General features: G+C 38.5%; 1 protein-coding gene and 1 pseudogene across 1 annotated transcript in view; one reads left to right on the forward strand and one right to left on the reverse strand.

Annotated features, from left to right (window-relative positions):
• The window catches only part of C9H10orf67 (chromosome 9 C10orf67 homolog), a 151,873-nt gene that overhangs the window by 89,038 nt on the left and 34,950 nt on the right, over nucleotides 1-27,885 (forward strand). The window contains exons 11-13 of the mRNA XM_030818461.1: nucleotides 11,428-11,507; nucleotides 11,599-11,664; nucleotides 22,625-22,712. Coding sequence (XP_030674321.1) covers nucleotides 11,428-11,507; nucleotides 11,599-11,664; nucleotides 22,625-22,712 — 234 coding nt within the window. The remainder of the gene's footprint in view (nucleotides 1-11,427; nucleotides 11,508-11,598; nucleotides 11,665-22,624; nucleotides 22,713-27,885) is intronic.
• LOC100586556 lies at nucleotides 3,566-3,903 on the reverse strand (annotated as a pseudogene).

The raw sequence follows: 27,885 nt of genomic DNA on the forward strand, positions 1-27,885 counted from the left end.
CCAGAGATGGCTGCACCCCTCTAGATGCTGGCAGTGGACTGTTGACCACTGTCTTTGGATTTAGCCTGGCCAAACTTGTCAGTTTCTCCAACCCCAGTCTCTCCAGATCCCAACTTTCTCCTCAAACCCTGGGAATAAGTCTATGTGAGTTATAACACATCAATTTCGTTTTCTTTAGGAACTTATTTTCGTGAAGGATGGTTCTTAAACCTTTTTTCATTTAACACTCTCTTAACTTTCTTCTCCTCAGTGGAATCTCTGCTTGTTCATCATGAAAATTGATCCTATTAAAATTCTTTGTTCCCTCTTATTGATTCATCTATTACTATTTCTTCTCATTTGCATATCTGAACAATCTTAGATAACCAGTGACATCTCACCAAATTGATATATTGCTCGCCAAATCCAGAGTTCTTAAGTTGTGTTATCTTATGCAGCTTAATTAGGGAATAAAGGTACACTTTTATTTTAGGCTTTAAAAAAATCTTTAAAACAGTCCAGGGGTGGCTGCTCACACCTGTAATTCCAACACTTTGAGAGGCTGAGGCGGGAGGATCACTTGAGGCCAGGAGTTTGAGACCAGCCTGGGCAACATAGTGAGACCCCGCCTCTACAAATATTTTTTAAGTTAGCCAAGTGTGTTAGTGTGTGTCTGTGGTCCTAGCTACTCAGGAGGCTGATGTGAGAGGATTGTCTGAGTCCAGGAGTCAAGGATACAGTGAGCTATGATCCCACCACTGCATTCCAGCCAGGACAATATAGCTAGATCCTGTTTCAAAACAAAAAAAATGTGTCTTAAAAACAGTTTGAGGATCTCCTTCAGCAATTTTAGTGTGGGAATCATTTCTTTGTTGCGTGTGTGTGTGTGTATGTGTATGCAGGTATTAAGATACTGTATCTCAGCCCTTGTATTAATTGGACTCCCCAAATTTTCATGGCATTTTCTCTTCCAAATCTGTAAAAGAAAAAGAAGTTATCTACACCTAATACTATGAAGCACTGTGGAGTCCAGTTAATCCAATGGCTGAAAGTATACAGTGAACATTTATTTGAATTCATTCCACCAGAAATGATGGTTACAGGCCTAAACAACCTCGAGAGTGATTCTGGTGGTCTGTCTCCCTAGCTGACAATTTGCAAGTCGAATTCAATTACAATTTATAAGATTTCTGTCTGGTTTATATTAAATAAAGCATATTTGAAAGGTCTTTTTGTATTAAAATTGGAAAGATTTCAATATGAAGGTTTGGATTTTTATGCAACCACTGGAAAAGTTAGGAGAACAACCATTAGGAAAGTAATATAAAAAAGATTTCAGACTGAAGCATCCAAGCAGCTGATGGATAAGAGGTCAGTAAGAAGTCACTGCAATTCATAGGAACCTCTGGTGGGAAATCTCCCACCAAATAGCTTAGTCTTCAGCAGTAAAGAGTGTTTCTTATGAGCTCCCAGGAAAGCCACTTAGAACTCCTATCTGTCCATGAATCTTGCTCTAAATGCCTTTGGATAATCTTCTCCAATATTCCCATCAAAGGGACAGTTCTTTAGAGTTCCTAACATGTTATATGCTTCAAAAATTAAAGTTTAATATAAATATTTTCATGTAACAAAAATTGATATAATTATCACAGTAAGATTTGCATTTGACACTTTTATTTATGCCATTTCTAGAGCTTTCATTTCTTTGTGTAGATCTAGGTTTCTATCTGGTGTCATACACCCTCTTCCTTTTGGTCTCCTATCAATGAATCCTCTTAGTTTTTGTTTGTGTCTGGAAAAAACCCTTTTTTTGCCTTTATTTTTGATAGATATTTTTCTGAAATATTTTCTGAGTCTGTGTTGACAGTTTTATTCTTTTAATACTTTGAAGATATGACTACACCCTCTTTTGGCTTGCATAGTTCCTGACGAGAAGTATGCTGTAAATTTTAACTTCGTTTCTCTGTTTGTAATGTCTTTTATTTTGGATTGACTTCAAGAGTTTCTCTTTCTCTTTGCTTTTCAACAGCTGGATAATAAAGTATCTTTGGTTGTTTCTTGTCCCCTCTCCTTCATCTCTTTATTTCTATTTATCCTGAACTTCTTGAATTTGTAGTTTAATATCTTTTGTTAACTCCTAAACATTATCTACAATTATGTCTTTGCCTTCAAATATGTCTGTGCTAGACTGTTTGATGTTATTCCACCACTCTTACATGCTCAGCTCATTAAAGTTTGAACTGCTTTTTTTCTCTGTTTCAGTTTGGAGAGTTGTCTTTTTTTACCTACCTTCAAATTCACTGATTACTTTTTTCATTTATATTGAGTCTACTGATGAGCCCATCCAACAAATTCTTCATCTTGATTGTTGCCTGGTTTATTTCTGGTATTTCCATTTGATTCTTTTTTACATTTTCCACCTCTCTGATGAAATTCCCTGTCTATTGTTTATCATGCATGTTGTTCACCTTTTCTCCTAGGTTCTCTAACATTTTGATTATAGTTCTTTCAAAGTCTTTATCTGGTAGTTCCAAGATATGGGTCATCTTTGAGTCTGGTTCTGTTTATTGCTTTGTCTCCCAACGATGGATTTTTTTTCCTTGCCTTTTTGTCTGTCGTTTGTTTGGTTTTGTTTTGACATTTTAATTTACTTTGAATATAAGTCACTTTTTGCAAGCTAGGAAATAGAATCAACCTAACTCAATCTAGTCTTCTAGGGATCCAGGCTGAGTCTTGCAATCTTTAGCAGAATGCCATCATAATATTAGGTGCTAGCTCTAGGGTTATCAACTCTAAATAAGAATCACTTCTCTGCATTTTTCATTAGGAAACAGCCAAAAGTCCAATCCTTAAAGGCATGATATACAGAATAGCTTGATACACAAAGGACAGAATGACCCAAATTGTATGCTGCCCAGTCTATTGGTGAACCAAATTAGAGCTCATTAAAGATTGGTAAACAGAGAAAGTGTTTAAAGTGTTTACATTTTGAAAACTTGCTCTGTGGTTTGAAGAATTCCCAGATGCTGTCGATAAGAAAGCAAGTAAAAAATATTACAGATGGACTCTCACCGACATTTGATTTTACCATCATTTTCCACTAGAACATGAAGGTAGAAATAAGTGTAGGAGATAAGATACTTAGATATTTTAAAAATAAATTACCTAGTAATTTTAAAAAGACATACTGTATTCTTTCATTTGCTACAAGAAGAAATTGACAATCAAGACTATTTAAAAGAAGTGTTGAACTCTAAATAGGATGGTGAAGACAACACATTCCTTTACAGAATAAGTTCCCATTTTTCCAGACAATGAACATTGCTATTCCTCCATGTTCCATATTCCTGGGGAAAACGTTGTCAGCAGCTTTTTGTCAGGGCCAGGAGACAAAAAATAGACCATGTCTGAATGATCTGATTGTAAGCTCAGTTAACATCTTTGGAATAGACCCACAAAATCTGGCCGATGTTTTATTAAACATCTGCAAACTGCAGAATTCTTTAGCCCTTAGACATAGTTTCTGCTCAGAATCTTAAAGCCGGGTGCAGTTCCACTGTGACTCTTCTCAGGGCTGAGGTGGGTGCTAGTCATCAAAGTCTGGAAGGTCATGGTAGGAGTAACCCTGGTAGCTTTTGGATGCATTTGGCAGGAATACCAAATTGCCAGTGATCAGAACTGGAACAGCCTAGTCTGTCCCCACTTTGCTGATGTAGCCCGACAGTAGGAGGGAGCCTATGATAATAGAAAGGTGCCAATCAGAAACAGCACAGTGGCGACTGCAATGGCCTTCTAAGGCATCTTGGGAAGGCCTTTTTTAAACCTTAGGAGGTCAGTGTAGCCACTGTCTGTGCTGGAGACCCTTGAGTATTTTACTTTACTACTAGGGATTCCAGTAGCCAAATTGGTATGGGATGGCATCATCACATGCTGACACAGCTATAGTTGAAGCAGCATGCCAGGCCACCAGTGCACCGAGAGCTCGCCCATGGTTGGCAATGGGGATGCCAGAGGCCACATGGTACAACCACCTAACATGGCTGGCACCATCCAGCCTGTTCCAGCAAGCTGCCTCATATTTCTGATTGAATGCTGGACATCATGTGTAGAATAGTAGAGATTGAAATAAATTGTATTCATACATGGAAATAACCTGTCTCTTATGAGACTATACATATACACGCCCATACACATATGTGTGTATACATACATGTGTGTGTGGGGGGTGTGTGTATGACTACTGTGACAGGTTGGGACAATCTAACCAAAGTTGAGTTGAGTTTGGTTGTTGCTATGGTTACCTCTACTGGACCACAGTCTTTTATTTAAAAAAAAAAAAAAAAAAACAGAGTCTGGCTCTGTCACCCAGGTTGGAGTGCAGTGCTGTGATCTCAGCTCACTGAAATGTCTGTCTCCTGGGTTCAGGCCATCCTCCCACCTCAGCCTCCCAAGCAGCTGAGACTACAGGCACATGCCGCTATGCCCAGCTAACTTTTGTATTTTTTATAGAGATAGAATTTCGCCATATTGCCCAGGCTGTTCTCGAACTCCCAAGCTCAAGGGATTCTCCCGCCTTGGCCCCCCAAAGTGCTGGGATTACAGGTGTAAGCCACTGCACCAGGCAACAGTTTTGATATTCTTTTTGTGGTGGGTATGTGACTAGAGTGGGAGTTGGGGTCACAGAGTGCTTTTCTCTGACTACCACTCTACCCTCAGCTTATAGAACCTGTCCACCTGTGCATAGAGAAGATCTGCCTCTATGCTCTTATCCATGCCTCAGTAGTGCACTGCTATTGCTTGGTGCTCCATGAGTGAAGGTAGAGAGCATTCTCTGTGGTTCTAATCCAAACTCAGACTTTCAGAAGTGTTGTATGCTCAGGCCCCAGAGGTGGACTTTCTCAGCATTCTTGCCCCTCTTCCCTGGGGCAGTTCACTCTGCCTTGTATCTGAAGTTGGTCTTGGGCAGGAGTTTCCTGTCCTTCCTGCAATAGTAGGACACCTCCACTTGGTATTGGCATAGAGTTGAAGGTCCAAGACAGTTACCATTCCCTTCCCCTAGGGGAGCAACCTGTTTCTTTTGTTTTTCCCATTGACATAATTTATCTCCATTTTTGAGCTGTGAGCAAGAGATTCTGCTGCCCATCCCAGCAGTTGAAAACTTTTCCTTCTGAGAAAGGAGTGGCCTGGGAGAAATAAATGGGATTTGATACCTAACACTTCTTCACAGCATCAACCACTGATCACCTTCTTTGAGCCTGGTTGGCCAGAGAGTTTGCTTCCCCTCTCCCAGAGGCTTAAGACTTTCACATCCTAGGATAGAACGGCCCAGGGAAGGTGATTTTCCTGCAGTAGCTGCTGATCCCCTCCTCAAGTCTGCACCATCAACAGTGACTCCTTTCAAAATTGCTCTGCCCTCAATTTTTCTCATGAGTATCTGGTAAGGGACAGGAAAAAAAAAAAAAACTTGTGAGTGAGTGCAAGCTCCACTTTTAACATGTGCCCCCAGCTACTTCAGACTGCCCTGCTCACCAACATTTGATCTTCAGAAGTTCTTTATATTTTAGCTTATTCTTCTTACAAGCTTGTGGTGAAGCTGGCATGGTGCTTCTTCAGCTGTAGACGAGACCTATGAACTGTTCATGGCTCTCGTCTCTCTTCTGAGGGCCTTGTTCCTGTTTGGAATTTAGGTTACCTGGGTGTGACCCCAGCTCTCTGATGGGTTCAAGAAAAGTTGTTATTTTGTAGTTTATCTAGATTTTTCTTGTTTTTAGTGTTGGAATGGCATTTTTTGCTTCCTAAGTGAGAGCCAGGGAGTCTGAATTTTTTTAATAAAACGGATACAGGGCCAGGCACAGAAGCTCATGCCTGTAATATTCCAGCACTTTGGAAGGCCCAGGCAGGAGGATTGCTTGAGCCCAGGAGTTCAAGACCAGCCTGGGGAACATAGCAAGACTTCTTCTCTACAAAAAATACAAAAATTAGCCGGGCATGGTGGTGCACACCTGTAGTTCCAGTTACTTGGGAGGCGGAGGTGGGAGGATCACTTGAGCTGGGGAGGTGGAGGCTGCAGTGAGCCAAGATCATGCCACTGCACTCCAGCCTGAGCTATGGAGCAAACTCTGTCTTGAAGAAAATAACTCACAAAACTGATACATACTTATTATACAAAATTTGCTCAATGAGGAAATGCCAAAAGAAAATTTTTAAGAAAATCCTGCCACCCAAAGATGATCACTGAAAACCTCTCATTACCACCCCTCCGGACAAGTCTTAATGCAGATTTTCATTTTCGACAGGATGCGGATAACATCGTTCCATACCATTGAATTTATACAATCAATTATATGTGCTATATGTATTTCACCCCACAGAAGTAGCACAATTTACATAACCAATTCGTGTCAATTTACCAGTGCCTTCCTGAGATATTGTTTCTTTTTTTTTTCTGTTATAAACAATGGCTTCATCATATTTAATAGACACATTCCTATCACTGAAGCGACCTGGTCACAAATTTTCTGGAGTGAATAGTTTAATAGATGTGTATTCTGCTTTTGTATAGATGACTTCCTACAGTGAACACGTGAACACAAGGTCTAGGATGGTCTAGAGCCAGGTGAGGAAGCCAGGCCCAGACAGACTTTTGTGGCCTTCTGAACCTTTGAGACATGCTTGAGAGTTGCATATAGCCTGGATCAGCCTAAATCCTGTATGGCTTCACAGCCCAGTCATTCTACCAAGATGCCTCAGAGCCCCTTGGTAAACATGGAGTGGCACCTGTGGGGACATCAAATGAAGAAAGTCTTGTCCTATTTTTTAAAGATTTGCCTACCTTAACAATTTTGTTAGAAGAAAATTCACAAGTGATATATGTAGATAAATGTTTTGTTTTGATTTTTGGCCCCCGTCATGACTAGTGTTTCCGCACACAGCCTCATATTTTATTCTCAGTGTTCCTAATTCTCAGCCTCTTCTCTCCAAATTGTAGGTGCATGAGGTTGGTCCTTGTTTCGTGTGTTTCTATTAGCCCCTCCTCTCCCTGGCCACTTCCCACCAACTGGCACATTACTGGTGTTCGAAAGTAGTTATTTGCATGGCAGGTTAAAAAATGTTAATATGAAAGTCAAAGTGATTGAGGTTTTAAAGAGGAAAAATCATTCTTCATCATGATGAGTCAGAAAGACTACTTTAATGGTAATATAAATATATTCGACAATTTAAAGGGTATAGAGGTAAAAGGCAAAATACCTTTCATTAAGCCCAGAGAAAATGACTGAAGTTTCATAAGAGAGATGTTTGTGGAAATTAAATGGACTGACTCTTGATAAGAAAAGGAAAACCGAGATGTGAGGGTATGATAAGGAATGTAGTTAATCTTACGGCAGTTAATAAACATAATTTGCTTCTTCTGTTATGCCAAACCCTGGCTACTATTCTAATTTAGAATAGTATATTTGTTAAATTTTTAAAAATATGATGTAAGTGCTTAAAAATGGGAAGCAAATTTAAAAATCATAACTTCCATTATAAATGAACTTTTATTTCTTAATTTTGCGAATTTTTAATTATAAATGTATATACAAATACAAAAGAGAATGAGAAATATTTATAATAAATTATTTTAAATCACAGCCGGTAGTGGTGGCTCATGCCTCTAATCTCAGCACTTTAGGAGGCCAAGGTGGGTGGATCATCTGAGGTCAGGAGTTCAAGACCAGCGTGGCCAACATGGCGAAACCCCGTCTCTACTAAAAATACAAAAAAATTAGCCAGGGGTGGTGGCAGGCACCTGTAATCCCAGCTACTCGGGAGGCTGAGGCAGGAGAATCGCTTGAACCCGGGAGGTGGAGGTTGCAGTGAGCTGAGATTGTGCCATTGCACTCCAGCCTGGGCAACAAGAGTGAAACTCTGTCTCAAAAAAACACACATTTTGTTAAATTACAGTATGTTATTATCTTTACAATTATTTAATCTGTGTTTGTGTTTTCCTACTTAGGAAGTTAATTACTTTTATTTTAATATTAACACTCATTTTCACCTCAATCTATTATGAGTCCAGTGTTTGCACCTGTCAATGAAGTGACCACATAAAGACCAGTGTGTGTATTCCAGAGAAAGTGGAATGTCAGCAGCTGGCAAAACAAAATGACAGTTTAATGTGGACAGAGCCAGGATTCAATAGACCATGTTGCAGCAAAGTTGAAAGTTCAACTCGAACTGGAGAGCAAACACTCTAGTCTACGTGTGATGCTTTTTTTTCTCTTTTTTTAATGAAAAGAGATGTTATCTTCATCATCATAATAGTGTTGTCTTTTGGAGAGATTGAATAATTATTTGCTTTACAGAAGATAGACTTTAGAACGGACTTATCTCTAGTTATTACATAGTTGATCATTATATGAGAGCTGGGAAAAGGGAGCCTTAAAAATTGAAACTAATTTTTACTGTACATAAATTTAAACACAGTTTTTTTTAAAATAAGCATTCAATCACCGATGTAACTTTGGATATAGTGAAATAAGTATATTAATGTCTTTGTACATGGAAACTTATTTTGTTCTACTGATTTGTTTTCCTAATTTTCTGGGGATTAATTTTTTTAATTTGGGTTAATTTTTTTTTTAGCATAATGGCAAATGTTCTCCCTGACCCTGGGCCTGAGGATCTTCCCCCGGTGATTTCCTTGGACTACTGTTAATCAAATGGCAGTGAACTCACTCTCTATCCCTTGTACCCTGGGCAAAGAGGTGGTTCAAGTGGATTGTGCCTTTTGAGAACAAATAGGTGGAGGGATTCCGAAAAGTGTCCGTCTCATGTCACTTTGGTGACCCCCACTTTTCTGATGAATGGCCTTATCCAAATCTTTAGCTTCAACCCAAGTACTGATGAATCCCAAATTATATCTCTAGGATCAACCCCTCTCTCAAATTCCAGGCCCTGTCTCAGTTGCTATATTAGTCTGTTTTCACATCGCTGATAAAGACATACCCGAGACTGGGAAGAAGGGGTTTAATGGACTTTCAGTTCCACATAGCTGGGGAGGCCTCACAATCATGGCAGAAGGCAAGGAGGAGCAACTCACTTCTTACATGGATGGCAGCAGGCAAAGAGAGAGCTTGTGCAGAGAAACTCCCATTTTTAAAACCATCAGATCTTATGAGACCCATTTGCTACCTTGAGAACAGCATGGGAAAGACCCGCCACCATGATTCAGTCATCTCCCACCAGGTCTCTCCCACAACATGTGGGAATTATGGGAGCTACAAGATGAAATTTGGGTGGGGACACAGAGCCAAACCATATCAGTTGCCTATTACATGTTTTCATTCGAACAGGCCATGGGTACCTGAGACTCAAAGTGTTTTGGTAAATCTGAATTCATCAAAAACAAACAAAGAAAACCAAAACAAAAAAAAGGCTAGCACACAAAATTGTTCCTATTCTTATTGTTTGTTCGTAGTGAATAGGATCATTCTCCATCTACTTGCCCAAATGAGAAATTTCAGGCAGCTCTGTCCTCACTCAAAAAGTCACCTAAATTTTACCTCTTTTGTAATTTCTCTCAAATCTGCCTTCTCTACTTTAGCTCAATTTTGTTTTCTATTGTATCTCCAGTGCTTAAACAATTGTTGGCATATCATAAACATTCAGCAAATATTTACGGAGTGAACAAAGAGAACAAGAAAAGCACTTGGCCCTGCCTGAAACAGTTAATTCAGGGAACAGACAAAAATTTAAAATATATTATTTCAGTAAAAAATATTTTGGGAGACATTCAAAAGAAACTTTTTTCCATTAACAAGGACAGGCAGCTATGAAAAAGGAACAGTCTGAACCAAAGAACAATTTATTAAAAGGAACAAATAAAACTTTGAAAAAAAGGCAATAGGCAGGCTGAATAATAAAACTGACACAGCTTAAGACTTTATAATCTGAAAGATAAAGTGAAGAAAATTTCCTAGAACATAGTGCAAAATGGCAGACAGAAATAATGAAAAAAGTTAAAATATGGAGAATAGATCCAAGAGATCTAGCACCTTTCTAATAGGATTTTTTTGAAAGCAAAACAGATACAATGGAAGCGAGACTATAATAAAATGCATTTTTAAAAAACTGGTATTATTAATAGGAAAATTGTTTTCAATGGGCTGCCATTGTCCAATGGCAAATTATACGTATAAACACTGAATTATCTAATTATATAAGACAGTGAAGATGGCCAGGGGACTATGGTTACCATATTGTAAGTCTCAGTTCTCTTTCTCAAAGCTGCAGAAAAGCCACATTGTTATGCATTAATTTGAAAATTTATATTTTCCTTGGTTTATTTTCTTTCCAGATAAGCTATGCAACACCTATTGGGACACATGAAGAAGAAAAGAAGATGAAAATATCAGGATCTAAGGTATAATAATGACTAATATGACCATTATTACGAACCTAGTTATTGTTTATATTGATGCTGGCTATGCTTAGAAAGTAGCAATGACTTTGGAAGCTACACTGAGGATTAGCCTTATGAAGAGATAGAAGACCTGATTGCCTCATTAGTATTATTCTGTAGCACATCTCTGCCATATCCATGGAAGTCTCTCTCATTCATGATATGCCTACAATTCAACTATTAGAGATTCACTCATTTTGCTGAAACTTTGTCCTGTTGCAAAATATAAACATTATTGATAAATGGCATAAAGCTCTACTGTGATTGAGTTGGTAAGATCCTTTCTTGAGAACTGTTTTGATAGAAGGAGGAAATGAGTAACTGGGGGAAGCTGCTGCCTATGACAAAGAGATGGAGAGGCCACAGTAAGTGAAGGAAAACACAATTTACAATTTAGAAAACACGATTTACAATTTACAAAACGGGGCAGCTTGTGGGGCTGATGATCAATTTTGGTTGCTTTGTAATATGGTTTAGAGCTAACTGCTTCTAAGTTCACCATTTACAGGAAATAGAGGCATGGGATCTTAAACCATTCCTATGTATGGTAATTTACAAGTAAATATAACTCATTGCTCTCTCGAAAAAAAATTTTTTTTGAGACAGGGTCTTGTTCTGTCATTCAGGCTGGAGTGCAGTGACGTGATCACAGCTCACTGCAGCTTCGACCTCCTGGGCTTACATAATTCTCCCTCCTCAGCCTCCCAAGTAGCTGGGACTACAGGTGCACACCACCATGCCTTGTTAATTTTTAATTTTTTGTAGAGACAAGGTCCCACTATATTGCCCAGACTGGTCTCAAACTCCTAGGCTCAAGCCATCTTCCCACCTTGGCTTCCCAAAATGTTGGGATTACAGGCGTGAGCTACCGTGCCCTGCCTCAAATTATTTTTGATAGTAGTTAGAATATGCATACTATTTATAGAAATAGTCTTTTCAGATTTATGGAGAAACAAGATATATTGTTTGTGTAATTAACTTTGTGATATATTTTCTATTGAAAGGTTGAAGACAAACATGGTTTGGAGTCTCAAATAGAAGCATTAAAGGCAAATTTAGAGAATGAGAAAAAGAAGGTGGAAAGGTACTGGTAATAGAGTAAAAGGCACTGGTAATGAGACATAATGTTCATTTGTAACTAATACAATATTTAACCATCTGTAAATTTATTATAGGTTTAGGAGGGAAGCAGATCGACTAAATAAAAGCTGGGAAAAGAGATTCTTTATTCTCAGGAACAGGTATGGTGTGATATATACAAATTCTATTTCTAAAAATATGACTAATCATCCTTTAAGGAAGTTAGGAATGTTGCAATTTTTTACATATTAATGTTAAATCACCTCATATACTTCTACAAGAAATGCAAAATAATTGGTCTAAAATAGAAGAGTAATCAAAATCACTGAGAAGTAAAATCATTCGAGATGTTTTCATTTCCTATGTATGTTTCTGTTATAAAAGATCAGCAGGACAGACTCACTCTCTTAATACCTGGTTTAATCAGACCTATTTAGTCATCTTCTTTCACAGGGCTATTAAAACCTTTTCCTGCTCATTTGCACACAATGATATATAACTAGTTTGTATTGTCTTTATAAAGTTGCTTTATATATCATATCCTCTACCAGACACAGCAGCTCCGGTTCCTCAACCTCTCAGATCTATTTTTCATTCACACAAGCATTTTGTTTCTCTTCCCAGTACCCTCTTTGCCTTTTTCAAAATGGAGAAAGTGAAACTGTAAAATTCTGAAAAGGACAAAAACGATGCAAATCGGAAAAATGCTTATTTTTTCCCTTACCCTAACATGTTAACATTAAAATTCTGTCTTCTGTTTAGTTGTGTTCTGCCATAATTTCCCCCAGATTCTCTTCCTTAACATGTGTGGGAAGTCCTTTTGCAATATTCTTTCATAGTCAAGCATCATCCAGGCACAATGGGTTTAGTGTTGGTCTGATGGAGGCCATCGGAGGTCAAACTTGAAGCTTATACATAAGATCCTGGGATGGCAATGCCCTACGTTTGCACTGTATTTCCTAAGCACACACTATGGACCTTGTCTGTATAAGCTTCTATACCTGGCTATGTATATTATATGGAAATAATTCATCCTAAGTGCGGTAGCACAAAGAATCCATGCCAAGACAGAAAAAACACAGGATTGAGGGCAAAAACACCTTGTAGTAAAATGTTCTGCCTTGTTCTGTTTGGTGCTGAAATGATCTCCTACCCGTGTTTCGTGTATGTGCTGATAAGCATTTTGTGCTGTGTAAAATGTGCATATCAACACCTGCCCTGTCTCACATAGTTATTTAAGAACAGAATGTAGATACATGTGAGACAAAAGAAAATTTAAATATGCACTTGATTTCATTTCCCTGCACATAGGTTTTGGATTATCTCTAGAGCTGAATAAAATGATATTTATTTCATTTTATTATGTAGGGTTCACTTTCATCCTTAAGATTTACCCTGTCTCTGACCCTACGGGATTTCCCCTATTCTTCAATGATGATTTACAAGAACATATCAGTTTTACTTTTCTTTTTTTTTTCGAGAGGGAGTTTTTGCTCTTGTTGCCCAGGCTGGAGTGCAGTGTCACAATCTCGGCTCACTGCAACCTCCATCTTCTGGGTTCAAGCAATTCTCCGGCCACAGCCTCCCGAGTAGCTGGGATTACAGGTGCCCATCACCATGCCTACCTAATTTTTTTTTTTGTATTTTTTAGTAGACATAGAGTTTAAAGTTTTACTTCCAATTGATTTTCTATTAACCAAGATGTTGACTATCATATTAATCGTTTTGGTCTCTGCAGACTTTATGTTGGTATCTAAATATTTAGGAAAGCAGAAGTATTTACTACTACACATTTTCTATGTTTTCTCATTTAACCAACTAATTGGGACATTGTAGATTACGTCTCTCTACTTAGAGTGCAGCTCCAGGTATTAATTCAATGTGGCATATGCAGCACCATAGAGAGTGCATTTGTACAGAGTACTTCATTGTGGTGTGGTGTGGAGATTAATTGTGTAGTCACAGACTTACGTGGGCTAACATGGTAATTTCATTTTACTGTAACTGATCCTAGATTAGATGTACTCATTTTTGTTTAGTAGAGGAAAAACCTCACCTTAGCCAGTCAAGGTCAGAATCCAATCCAATGATTTCTCAGTCAATTCACGATTTATACTGGGTCCCAGTCCAATTCAGGACTTCATTTCCAAGCTCCTTTTCCATCTCTGCGGAGTTCTTATTTCCAGGAAGATTAAATGTGAGCCGTGCTGACAAGGGCAGGGCCAGTCCTTCCTCTTGGTGTGCCAAGCCTGATGTGACTGCCGATGTCATCATTGTTGAATAAACAGTATGCAGGTGTGGCATATCAGCTTCGGAACATATCCCTACCAGGCTGATGCCACGGTGATGCCGCTGTTTCCACCTCCACCCCAGGCGGCAATCCACATGCATCCACCTGAGCCACCCTCCATTCTGCCTGATGGGCTCTGGGCCAGATGGGCTCACTTTTGCCCACCACGTTTACCAAGCACATAAGAAATGTTACAGGTGGTTCCTGTGCCACTCTGCCTTGCATATATGGAAGAAGTCCATGCACACATCCCTTCTCCTTCCCCCCCCCCGCCCCCTACACTCAGATCACTAGATTGCCATCCCAGAGAGACTGCAAACATCAGAAATCTAGATAGGGCATGCAACGTGAAGGCCCACTCTGCTCATGTAGTCCCCTCACCTTGGAACCCGCTGTAAACAGAAACTCTATACTGCTCCTTGCTTCAACAAAGTGAACACCTGTGTCCTCACCACACAGGTAAAGAAAGAAGGAATTAGCAGTGGCTTCACGGTCCCTGTTGCCCATCCAGTGCCTGTCACCTCCCCTCCCAATTAGCAAATATTCTGAATTGAATGCTTATCATTCCCTTGGGGAAAGTTTTCAATAAGGTTCAATTTGTCATAAAAATTGGGCTATTCTAATTTTCAATTTCTTCTAATCAGTTTGATAATTTGTGTTGTCTTTTATGTTTGGGAATTTTCTCATTTCATTGAATTGTCTAATTTATTGATATAAAGTTATTCATAATATCTTCGTATTATATATATAAATGACAGTCATGTGTCACTTGATGACAGGGATAGATTCTGAGAAACGTGTCATTAGGTGATTTCATCATTGTGTGAGCATCTTAGAGTGTGCTTACAAATCCAGATGGCATAGCCTACCACACACACCTAGGCTATATGGTATAGCCTATTTCTCCTGGGCTACAAAACTGCACAGCATGAGACTATAACTGAATACTGTAAGCAATTGTAACACAATGGTAAGTGTTTACGCATCTAAATATACCTAAACATAGAAAAGATACAGTGAAAATGCAGTATAAAAGATGAAGAATGGTCCATCTGTGCAAGGCACTTACCATGAATGGAGCGTGCGGGAGTGGAAGTTGCTCTGGGTGAGCCAGTGATGAGTGAATGTGAAGGCGTAGGACATTACCATACACTACTGTAGATTTTGTAAACACTAGACACTCAGGCTACACTAGATTTACAAAGAAAAATGTTTTTTTCAATAACAAATTAGCCTTAGCTTACTGTAACTTTTTTACTTTATAAACTAATTTTTAAAACTTTTTGACTCTTTTGTAATAACAGCTTTAAACATGAACATATTGTACAGCTATACACGATTATTTTTTCACATAGAGGTGCACACCTGTAGTCCCAGCTACGTGGCGGCCTGACAGGTGGGAGGATCGCTTGAGCCCAGGAGGTTGAGGCTGCACTAAGTTGTGATCACGCCCCGCACTCCAACCTGGGTGACAGAGTGAGACCCTGTCTCAAATATACGTATATAATTTTTTCCTTTATATTCTTATTCTTTAAGCTTTTGTCTGGTTTAAATTTTTTTATTTTTTACTTTTTAAACTTTTTTGTTAAAAACTAAGATACAGGCCGGGCGCAGTGGCTCACGCTTGTAATCCCAGCACTTTGGGAGGCTGAGGCGGGCGGATCACGAGGTCAGGAGATCAAGACCACGGTGAAACCCCGTCTCTACTAAAAATGCAAAAAATTAGCCGGGCGTGGTGGCGGGCGCCTGTAGTCCCAGCTACTCGGAGAGGCTGAGGCAGGAGAATGGCGTGAACCCGGGAGGCGGAGCTTGCAGTGAGCCGAGATGTGCCACTGCACTCCAGCCTGGCGACAGAGCGAGACTCCGTCTCAAAAAAAAAAAAAAAAAAAAAAAAAAACCTAAGATACAAACACACACACACTAGCCTAGGCCTACACAGGGTCAGGATTGTCAAGACGTTACTAGGCAGTGAGAACTTTTCAGCTCCATTGTAATCTTATGGGACCACCATTGTATATGCAGTCCGTCTTTGACCAAACATCATTATGCAGTGCATGACTGTATCTGTAAGCTCTGGTGATGTCCCTTTTTCATTCCTGATATTTGTGTTGCATTCCTGAGAATTTGTGTTTTTCTTCTTTTTTCTTAGTCTGTTGGGAGTTATCAATTTTGTGTTATTTATCTCAAAGATATAACTGCCTTTGCTGAACTTTTCTCATATGTCTTTTCATTGACTTTTTTAAATTTTTAATTTTAATTAAAAAACTTTTTTTTCCTTTCTAACTTTTATTTTAGGTCAGGGGGTATGTGTGCAGATTTGTTACATGGATAACTTGCATGTCGTAGGGGTTTGGTGTACAGATAATTTTGTCACCCAGGTAATCAGCATAGTACCTGATAGGTAGTTTTTCATTCCTCACTCTCCTCCAAACCTCCACCCTCAAATAGGCCCTGATGTCTGTTGTTCCCATTTTTCTGTCTACGTGTACTCAATGTTTTGCTCCCACTTATAAGTGTGAACGTGTGGTATTTGGTTTTCTGTTCCTGTGTTAGTTTGTTTAGGATAATGGCTTCCAGCTCCATTCATATTGCTGCAAAGGACATGATTTTATTCTTTTTTATGACTGTGCGGTATTATATCATGTATGTATACCATATTTTTTATCCAATTTACCATTGATGGGCATCTAGGTTGATTTCATGTCTTTGCTATTGTGAACAGTGCTGCAATGAACATGCATGTGCATGTGTCCTTATGGTAGAACAATTTATACTCCTTTGGGTATATACCCAGCAGTGGAATTGCTGGATCAAAGAGTAGTTCTATTTTAAGTTCTTTGAGAAATCTCAGACTGATTTCCACAGTGGCTGAACTATTTACATTCCCACCAACAGTGTGCAAGGGTTCCTCTTTCTCCACATCCTCACCAGCACTTGTTATCTTTTGTCTTTCTGATAGTAGGCATTCTAACAGGAGTGAGGTGATATCTTATTGTGGTTTTGATTTGCATTTTCCTGATGATAAGTGATATTGAGCAATTTTTCATATACTTGGCCATTTGTGTGTCTTCTCTGGGGAAATGTCTATTCAGTTCCTTTGTTCACTTTTAAATCGGGTTGTTTTCTTGCTGTTAAGCTGAGTTTCTTATACACTTTGGATATTAACCCCTTATCAGATAAGATGTATGGTTTGCAAATGTTTTCTTCCATTCCTTAAATTGTCTTTTCATTTTGTTGTTTTCTTTGCTGTGAGGAAGCTTTATAGTTTGAAATAATCCTACTTATTCGTTTTTGTTTTTTGTTGCTTGTGCATCTGGTATTATATTCAAAAAATCATTGCCAAAGGCCAACATGAAAAAGCTTTTCCTCCTATGTTTTCTTCTAGGAATTTTATGGTTTCAGGACTTATGTTTATGCCTTTAATCCATTTTGAGTTAATTTTTGTGTACTTATTGTGTAATATAGGGGTCTAATTTCATCCTTTTATGTGTAGATATCCTGTTTCTTCAACATCATTTACTGAAGAGACTATCCTTTCCCCCATTGTATATTCTTGTCACTCTTGTCAAAAATTAGTTGACCATATATGCATGAGCTTATTTCTGAGCTCTCTAATCCGTTCCATTGGTCTAAGTGTCTATTTTCATGTCAGTACAATCATACTGTTTTGATTACTATAGCTTTGTAATATAGTTTCAAATCAGGAAGTGAGCTGCCTCCAGCTTTGTTCCTTTTTCTCAAAAGTGCTTTGGCTAGCCATTTGGGATCTTCTATGGTTCCATAAAATTTTAGGATTATTTTTCCTACTTCTGTGAAAAATGCCATCACAATTTTGGTAGCAATTGCATTTAATCTGTAGATTACTTTGGGTAGTATAGACATCTTGACAATATTACTTCTTTTAATTCATGAATACAAGATATCATTTTATTTATTTGTATCTACTTTAACTTCTTTCTTCAGTGCTTTATAGTTTTCAAGATACAGATCTTTTACCTTGTTGGTTAAATTTATACCTAAGTATTTTGTTTTTTGATGCTGTTATAAATGGAATTTTTTAAAAAGTTTCTTTTTGGATAGCTTATTGTTGGTATATACAAACACAATTGATTTTTGTATGTTTATTTTGTATCCTGTAACTTTACTGAATTTATTAGCTCTGATGGTTTTTTGATAGAGTAATTGACTTTTGCTTTTATCTTGTTTACTTCTAATTTTTAATGTTTTATTTGCTGTCTTTTTACTAGATTTCGAGAAGAAAGCCTAGATCATTGATTTTTCAGACTTCTTTTCTTTGAATATATGCATTCAACACTATATATTTTCTTCTAAGTATTGTTTGAGCTGCCTCCCACAAGTAGTGACATATAATATATTTATTATTACTCAAACAAAATATTTTCTAAATGCAGTTTGATTTCTTCTTTGATCCATGGGTTATTTAGAAGTAATATGGGCTGGGCACAGTGGCTCATGCTTATAATCCCAGCACTTTGAGAGACCAAGGTGGAAGGACTGCTTGAGCTCAGGAGTTTGAGACCAGCCTGGGCAACAAAGTGAAACCCATCACTACAAAAAATAAAAAAATTAGCTGGGTGTCGTGGCATGCACCTGTGGTCCCAGCTACATGGGAGGCTGGGGCAGGAAGATTGCTTGAACCCACAAGGTCAAGGCTGCCATAAGCCCTGTTCATGCCACTGCACTCTAGCCTGGGTGACAGAGTGGGAACTTTTCTCAAGAAAAAAAAGAGTAAGTAATATGTTTTATTTCCAGTAAGTTGAAGATTAGCTAGTTACAGTTCTAGTTTAATTCTCTTGTGCTCAGAGTACTTACTCTGAATAATTTTAATCTGTTAAAATGTCTTCATGTTTGTTTTATGGTTCAAGCTACGGCTAGTTTTTTAAAATGTTTTTATTCTTGAAAAGAATGAAATTTTTTTTTTTTTGAGCCAGAGTTTTTGCTGGTTGCCCAGGCTGGAGTGCAATGGCGTGATCTCGGCTCACCACAACCTCCACCTCCCAGGTTCAAGCAATTCTCCTGCCTCAGCCTCCCCAGTAGCTGGGATTACAGGCATGCGCCACCATGCCTGGCTAATTTTTTTTCTATTTTTAGTAGAGACGGGGTTTCTCCATGTTGGTCAGGCTGGTCTCAAACTCCTGACCTCAGATGATCTGCCCACCTCGGCCTCCCAAAGTGCTGGGATTACAGACATGAGCCACCACACCTGGCCAAGAATGAAAAATTTTATCATTGATGGGTGCAGAGTTCTAAATATTTCAATGAGGTCAACTCATTAATTTTGTTGTTTCTATCTTTTACATACTTATTAATTTTTTGGCATCATATCCAACTATTAAAATAGAAGTATTAAATTTTCTACCATGATTATAGATGTATCTATTTCTTATTTTAATCTGTCCATTTTTACTTTACATAGTTTACATCTTAGTTGTTGGGTACCCACAATTTAGATACTGATCTCATCTTGTGAAGTTATCAGTAATATCTATCATTATGAAATGTTTTTATCTTTAGTAATGCTCTTTAGCTTAATGTCTGCTTAACTATTTGGTTAAGAGTACATGGTGTATTTTTTTCCAACTTTTTTCTTTCAGCCTATCTTATTTCTATATTTGAATGTGTTTCTTGTAATCAGCGTATAATTGGGTTTTTAACCTAATCTGTCAGTTTTATTTTATTTAATTGTCATACTTTATTTATTTACTTTAAGTAAAAATACCATAGTTGGGTTTGTATTTACTACTTAACAAGTTGTTTTCTATTTGACCTGTTTTATATTTCTTCTTCTCTCCTTTTTGCCTTGTTTTGAACCAATGAACCTTTTTTATTCCATATTTTCTTTTATTAATTTGTTAGTTATTCATTTTCTTTTTTTGAAATTTCTCCTTTGTAAAATCTTATTCTTAGCTTATTGCAGTGTTTTAGAAATTGCTATTGATACCAATTTCCCAAATATTCTAGAACCTTAGACTATTTTCACTCCATTTAATTCTCTCCTATATTTTAATTTTAATTCTCTCTATTTTTTTAACTCCATGAAAGGTTGCTATTGTTGTTTGGCATACTCAGTATTCATTTATATTTACTCACACATTTACTCTTTGTTGGGCCTCTCATTTTTTTCTGCTTATTATGTTTTCATCTGAGATCATCTTCATGCTTCCTGAATAGCTCTCTTTCATTTTTTGTTTCTTCATTTTTAATACAGGTTTGCTGGCAAATAATTCTCTCAGCTTTTCTTTGGAGGAAAATGTCATTATTTTACCTTCATTATTGAAGAAAGTTTTTGCTAAGTATAGAGTTCTATCTTGGCAGTTATTTTTTCAGCCGATTAATAATGTCAGTAGGCCAGGCATGGTGGCTCATGCTTGTAATCCGAGCACTTTGGGAGGCCGACGCGGGCAGATCATGAGGTCAGGAGTTTGAGACCAGCCTGGCCAACACAGTGAAACCCCATCACTACTAAAAATACAAAAATTAGCTGGGCTTGGTGGCAGGCACCTGTAATCCCAGCTACTCAGGAGGCTGAGGCAGGAGAATTGCTTGAACCCAGGAGGCGGAGGTTGCACTGAGCCAAGATCGTGCCACTGCACTCCAGCCTGGGCAACAGAGCTAGACTCCATCTCAAAATGAGTAAATAAATTTAAAAAATTAAAAAAATAACGTCAGTACTTTGGCCTTCATTGTTGTTGTTGAGAAGGCAGCTGTCAGTCTTACCGTTGCTTTTTTTTCATGTCTGCGTACTTTAAATTTTTTCCTTTGATCTTTGGTTATCATTAGTTTTATTATGATGTCCCTAGGTATAGTTCCTTTTATTTATCTGGTCTAGCTCTTGAATCTATGGGTCAATGTCATTTCTGAATTTTGGAACATTCTTAGCTATTATCTTTCTATGTATTATTTCTGCTTCATTCATATCTACTCTGATCTTCCTGCTTCCTTCTTTAAAAAAACCTTTGTGATTACATTGGGCCCACTAAATAATCTAGAATAATTACTCTGTCTCAAGATCTGTAACTTACCACATCTGCAAAGTTCTTTTTGCTATGTTAGGTAGCATACTCAAAATTTCCAGGAATTAGAAAGTAGATATTTTCATGGGGTGCAATGTTCACTCTACTACAGTCAACCTTCTGGCCCCCAAACAATCATGCCTATCCTGCATGCAACATGCGTTTACCACATCCCAGTATCCCCCAAAGTCTCAACCCATTACAGCATCAACTCAAGTCCAAAATTTCATCTAAGTGTTATCAGCCTCAGAAGTCCCAGTTTGCATCATCTAAATTAGGTATGGTGAGACTCTGGTTATAATTCATCCTGGGACAAAATTTCTCTCCATATGTCGACTCGTGAAATTATAGATTATTTGCTCCCAAATACAATAGTGGGAAAGGCATTGTGTTGACATAAATGTCAATAATAGCTATAGACATTCTTGTTTGAAAGGGGAGAAAGTAGAAGGGGAAAATTGAGTCACTAGTCCAAACAATTTTGAAATTGTTTCAGCATAACGCCATTAGGTTTCAAGGCCTGGGCTAATTCTCTGTGACTCAAGGTTCCACCTTCTGGGCCCAAAGCACTACTACTCAGTCAAATATCTTCCTTCATGAAAAGTAGCACATGTTTGACCCTTAGTAGTTTTATCAATCTGTTTCCTGCCTGTAGAATTTTGGGAATCCAATAACCTTCTTTCATTTATTTCCTTTCTCTGTTCTTTTCAGTGCAATCTGGCAGTTTTGTTGCTGATATAACATTCTCAAAATCTTGTGGGTCTCCCATGTTTGTCACGGGAAGTCACTTCATTAGACGGGAGGCTCCTTTTCAGGTCTTTCCTAGATAATCTCATCTCTATTTTGGACTCTACTGAGATGGCTGAAGGGACGTCACACATCTGATCTCTTAAAAGAGTCTTTTGTGTGAGTAAATGCTGTGATTTTTGTTTCTTCCTAGACTCTAAGGTTGTCCAGCCATTCTCTTGCCTTCTCTACAGAGTATGTCTTCCTGACAGCAAATCTCCTAATTTTAGCATCACTTGCAATCAAGATAGGCTGAGAATTTCCCAAATAGCTAATATATGTGTGATGTTTCAACACACTGTAGTTCTTACTATCTTTGATGTGTGATTTCTCCAATCTTAAGTCAACAGGAGCTCTTCCAAATTGATTACTGTGTTCTTTTGATATAACCTTTGATGACTTTGTTGAATTCTGGTAGAATAAGATGTCTCAGGTTCATTCTGTGCATTTATTGCCTTAGATCTAGAAACAATCATTTCTGAAAAATGCCCTGAATTATTCTGGTGAGAAATGCTTTTTGAAATCACAGTCTGGGCAGTAGGGGTGATCATTGCCATTACTTCTATGCCTTTTCTAAGCTGAAAAATATGTAAGTTTGTTTGGTTTTTGTGTGTATGTGTGGTTTTTGGTTTTTTGTCAGACAGGGTCTCACTCTGTCATCCATGCTGGAGTGCAGTGGTGCAATCACGGCTCACTGCAGCCTTGACCTCCCAGTCTCAGGTCAACCTCCCACCTCAGCCTTCTGAATTGCTGGGACTACAGGCATGTACCACCATGCATGCCTGGTTATTTTTTTTTAATTGTTTGTAGAGATGGGGTTTCACCACTTTGCCCAGGCAACATGTAGTTTTAAAAATGAAAGAGGTAGAGTGTTCATGCTAATATTTTTAAATTTTTATTTGGTAATATTTTAAAATTTTAATGTAGCTTCCTACCTCATTAACATAATGCTTATTTGCTTTATCCTATGATTTATATACATTTTAAGTTTCATCATTTTTTAAATTTCAGCTTTCATGTCCTTAAGAATGAGATGTTTACAAGGCACACACTGTTTCGTCAGTTTGCAGTGCTTGCCGACACATCCTTCAATTATATTGTAAGTGCATGTAATGTTTAGATGCTATTTGTCTCTTTGAATATACCTGTCTGTTTCTTTCTGTTCTCGTTTAAGGTTTATCGAGCCCCTGTCATTACAGGCTCTAGAGATAGTACAAGGCAGTCCCTGCTAGATGCTGAGGGTGTAAGACAAAGTGCCTGAACCCAAAGAGCTCAGTCCAATGTGAGAGGTAGATGTGTAAACAAATGGCTACAGTGCAATATGGTTGAGCTACAATAGGGGTAAGTACAAATTTCAGAGGAGCGGGCACTCATTCTGCCTGGAGCCTATCTGTCAGTCTGCCCGTTTGTGGCCATGGATGTAATATTGGGAAATATCAAAGCTCAGAGTCTAAGCTTCCAGTCACATCCAAAGGAAGAAAAGAAGATAGGAGAATCTGTTCCTAGTGCCAAGCCATTCAATTTCACATTAGAGTTCATGTAATAGATAAAGCCCAATTCTATATTATGCTGTTACTTAACCTATTTGACTTACTGTTTTCATTTGAGGGTTCTAAATGTTAAGGTAAATGATGCCCGGTATAGAAATATATCCAGTAAATTTCAATTAATAACTAACCAAAATGAGACAAACTTTGTTGAGAACCTGCTGTGATGCTAAGTGCTCTGAGGACAACTCGGGTTTGTGGGGAAGGGCCTAAGAAACATAAAATATATAAATATACCCTCTTTTTTTTTGCTTCAAGAGGTATACAATCTAAAATCATCTTCTTTCTGAAATTTTTTTTCAACATTTGTCACTTTAAGGCCATTTTCTAAATTTAAGTTGCTGCAGGAGATCAAAGAACTTAAGTACACTTGCAAGATAATATTAAGTTAATTCCTGTTTATAACTAAGTTTATATAGTAACCTTGCTGAGGATTTTAATACTTGATTTCTCTGAAATGTTCCCAAACTGATCTACATAGATAGGAATATATATAGTGTCTTTTTTCCCCTCTTGGTTTTTCCTCTTCTCACCTGCAGGTTATAATTTTAGTTGGAGTAATTCTCATTTTAGAAATTTAATCAGTTAAGCAAATAAAACATTGGAGGATCCAGGAGAATATGGTGTCACTCAAAATCAGGCTTTTTTATGATTGTTAGCTGGTAACATTTTCTAGTACAAATTTGAATTATCCAGGCTTTATGAAACAGACTTCTAAATCTCAAAATTATACCAATTCAAGCACATGAGTAGATCCAGTATTTTTCCTGAGTACAATCTTGGCCCTGCCCCCAAGTGGCCATGCAATTCACCTTCCCGTGGAGGCAGATGGAACTCCATCTGGTCTAGAATCCATCCATGTGCCACTGTTTCCTGATTTCAAAGTTTATGAGTCTTCATCTATACATCCACACAGTATGTTGACACATGAGATACTCATCAGAGTGTATACAGATTTTCAAATACTTAAGAAAAACTGATGGGGAAGGGGAGGGAAAGAGTAAGCAAGTGAATGTGTGAGTTTAGATCCACTGACACTGTCCCTTGGTTCCCTCTCTCTAGTCATTCATCCACCCTACAAATATTTGTTGAGTACACATGCGTACCAAGCGCCAAGCTACATGCCGAGTGTAACATACTGAACAAGACAAAAATGGCTCTTTGCTTCACAGACTGTAAATTCCATGAGGTGACAGACTGGTCCATCTTATAAACTATTTTGCTTGCAGAGCTTAGAATAGTGCCTGATCTACAGTGTGGAAAAGATAGGCATTAATAGGGAAACATCGGAATTTAAATTACAAATTTGGATAAATGCTATGAAAGAAAAAGTTTGCTATGATATTACTATTGGGGTATATTTCACATATGGTTAAATGCACAAATATTAAGTGTGCCATTTGAAGAGTTTTGCTTTGTAACCATCATGTAAGTCAAGGCACTGAGCATTTCCATCATCCCTGCAAGCTCCCTCATGTCCCTTTGCAGACAATACATTGCCCCCATCACCACACCAAATAAGCGTTGTTTCGATTTCTATCACTACAGATTAGTTTTGCCTGTTCTTAAATTTATGTAGATGGACTCACACAGTTTATATTTTCGTATGTCTGGCCCATTTTACACAGCACAGTACTTTTAAGATCCAGCCATGTTATTGCATGTAGCATGGCAGTTGTCCCTTCTTAATTTCCTTTGTAATGCTGAGTAGTATTCTTTTGAATGAATAAACCATAATTTGTTTATCCATCTGGCCTCATTGGACAAATGGGCTCTTTCCAGTTAGGGCTATTATGGAAAAAAAGCTGCTATAAGCATTCTCTTACAAATCACTTGTGAAAGTTTGTGTTAATATCTCTCAGGTAGGAGTGGAATGGCGAGGACACAGGAAGTGTGTGTGTTTAACTGCATAAGAAACCACAAAGACACATGCATGCACATGTTCGTTGCCACACCATTCACAATAGCAAAGACAGGGAATCAACCTAAATGCCCATCAATGGTAGACTGGACAAAGAAAATGTGGTACATATACACCATGGAATATGACGCAGCCATAAAAAAAAGAACGAGATCATGTCCTTTGCAGCAACATGAATGGAGCTGGAGGCCATTATCCTAAGTGACCTAACACAGAAGCAGAAAACCAAATACCACATGTTCTCACTTATAAGTGAGAGCTAAACATTGAGTACACATGGACACAAAGAAAGGAACAGACATGGGGGCCTACTTGAGGGTGGAGGTGGGAGGAGAGTGAGGATTGAAAAACTACCTGTCGGATACTATGCTTACTACCTGTGTGATGAAGTAATCTGAACACCAGACCCCCATGATATGCAATTTACCTGTATAACAAACCTGCCCTGTACCCCCAAACCTAAAACAAAAGTTGTTTTTCTGTTTTGTTTTGAGACGGAGTCTTGCTCTGTCACCTAGGCTGGAGTACATGGCGCAATCTTGGCTCACTGCAACCTCCACCTCCCAGGTTTAAGCGATTCTCCTGCCTCAGCCTCCCGAGTAGCTGGGATTACAGGCACCCGTCACCACACCTGGCTAATTTTTTTTTTTTTTTTGAGAGGGAATCTTGCTCTGTTGCCCAGTCTGGAGTGCAGTGACGCAATCTCGGCTCACTGCAAGCTCCGCCTCCTGGGTTCACGCCATTCTCCTGCCTCAGCCTCCCAAGTAGCTGAGATTACAGGTGCCTGCCACCACACCCAGCTAATTTTTTTGTATTTTTAGTAGAGATGGGGTTTCACTGTATTAGCCAGGATGGTCTCGATCTCCTGACCTCGTGATCCACCCACCTGAGCCTCCCAAAGTGCTGGGATTACAGGCGTGAGCCACCGTGCCTGGCCAATTTTTGTATTTTTAGTGGAGACAGGTTTCACCATGTTGGCCAGGCTGGTCTCAAACTCCTGACCTTGTGATCCACCCACCTTGGCCTCCCTAAGTGCTGGGATTACATGTGTTAGCCACAGTGCCTGCCCGATATTGTTAGTTTTTAAATTTTAACCATTTTAAAATGTTATCTCATTGTAATTTTAATTTGCATTTCCCTAATTAATGACGTTGAGCATCTTTTCACGTGCTGATTGATCATTCTTAGGTCTTCTTTTTTGAAGGATCTACTTAAGACTTTTTAAAACTTGTGGCTAAATGCACATAACAGAAAATCTGTCATTTTAGCCATTTTTAAATGTACAGTTCAGTAGTGTCACAAACATCCAAATTGTTAAACCAAATTCCAGAACTCTTTTCCATCTTGCAAACCTGAGTCTCCACACTCATTTAAAAAACAACTGCCCAGCTGGGCGCGGTGGCTCACGCCTGTAATCCCAGCACTTTGGGAGGCTGAGGCGGGCGGATCACGAGGTCATGGGATCGAGACCATCCTGGCTAACACGGTGAAACCCCGTCTCTATTAAAAATACAAAAAATTAGCCGGGCGAGGTGGCGGGCGCCTGTAGTCCCAGCTATGTGGGAGGCTGAGGCAGGAGAATGGCGTGAACCCCGGGGGGCGGAGCCTGCAGTGAGCCGAGATCGCGCCACTGCACTCCAGCCTGGGTGAAAGAGCGAGACTCCTTCTCAAAAAAAAAAAAAAAAAAAGCAACTGCCCATTCCTCTATTCCTGTGCTTTTGTCAATTTTTAACTGTTATTGAATTGTAGCATTTTGTTATATATTCTGAATACAAGTCCTTTGTCAGATACATGTATTACAAACATTTTTTTTCCTCAGTCTATAATTTTTCCTTCTATTTTCTGAATGGTGTCCTTTGAAGGTCAGATATTTTTATTTTAACAAAGACAACTTAGTTATTTTTTCTGTGCAGATTGTATTCTCTGTGTCTGTGATGATATCTCACATTCTGTATATATTTCTTATAATATTGATCTTGTCTTTTTTCATTGAATTTCACCAGTTCCGTTTTTCTATATCAATTTACTGTCTATGTATGAGTCTATTTCTAACTACGCTATTCTTTTCCATTGGTTTATTTGTCAGTCCTTTTGCCAATATCACACTGTCTTAATTAACATAGCTTTCCTAGTAAATCTTGAAATCAGGTAATGTAAATCCTTTTATTTATTTTTTTCTATTTATCTTTTTTTTTTTTTTTTTGAGACAGAATTTCGCTCTTGTTCCCCAGGCTGGAGTGCAATGGTGCAATCTCGGCTCACCGCAACCTCCTCCTCCCGGGTTCAAGCGATTCTCCTGCCTCAGCCTCCCGAGTAGCTGGGATTGTGGGCATGTACCACCACACCTGGCTAATTTTGTATTTTTAGTAGAGACAGGGTTTCACCATGTTGACCAGAGTGGTCTCAATCTCTTCATCTCATGATCTGCCCGCCTCAGCCTCCCAAAGTGCTGGGATTACAGGCGTGAGCCACTGTGCCCGACCTTATTTAGCTTTTTTTTAGCCTTGACTTGAAACTCATTATTTAACTTATATTTGTAGTTCAGAGGTACATGTGCAGGTTTGTTATGCAGGTAAACTTGTGTCATGGGGGTTTGTTGTACAGATTATTTCTTCAGCCAGGTGTCAAGTACGGAACCCATTAGTTATTTTTCTTGATCTTCTTCCTCCTCCCATCCTCCACCCTCCAGTAGGCCTCAGTGTAGTTGTTTCCCTCTGTGTGTCCATGTGTTCTCATCATGTAGCTCTCATCATTTATAAGGGAGAACATACAGTATTTGGTTTTCTGTTCCTGCATTATTTTGC

The sequence above is a fragment of the Nomascus leucogenys genome, chromosome 9, assembly GCF_006542625.1.
Source record: "Nomascus leucogenys isolate Asia chromosome 9, Asia_NLE_v1, whole genome shotgun sequence".
Taxonomy (NCBI): domain Eukaryota; kingdom Metazoa; phylum Chordata; class Mammalia; order Primates; family Hylobatidae; genus Nomascus; species Nomascus leucogenys.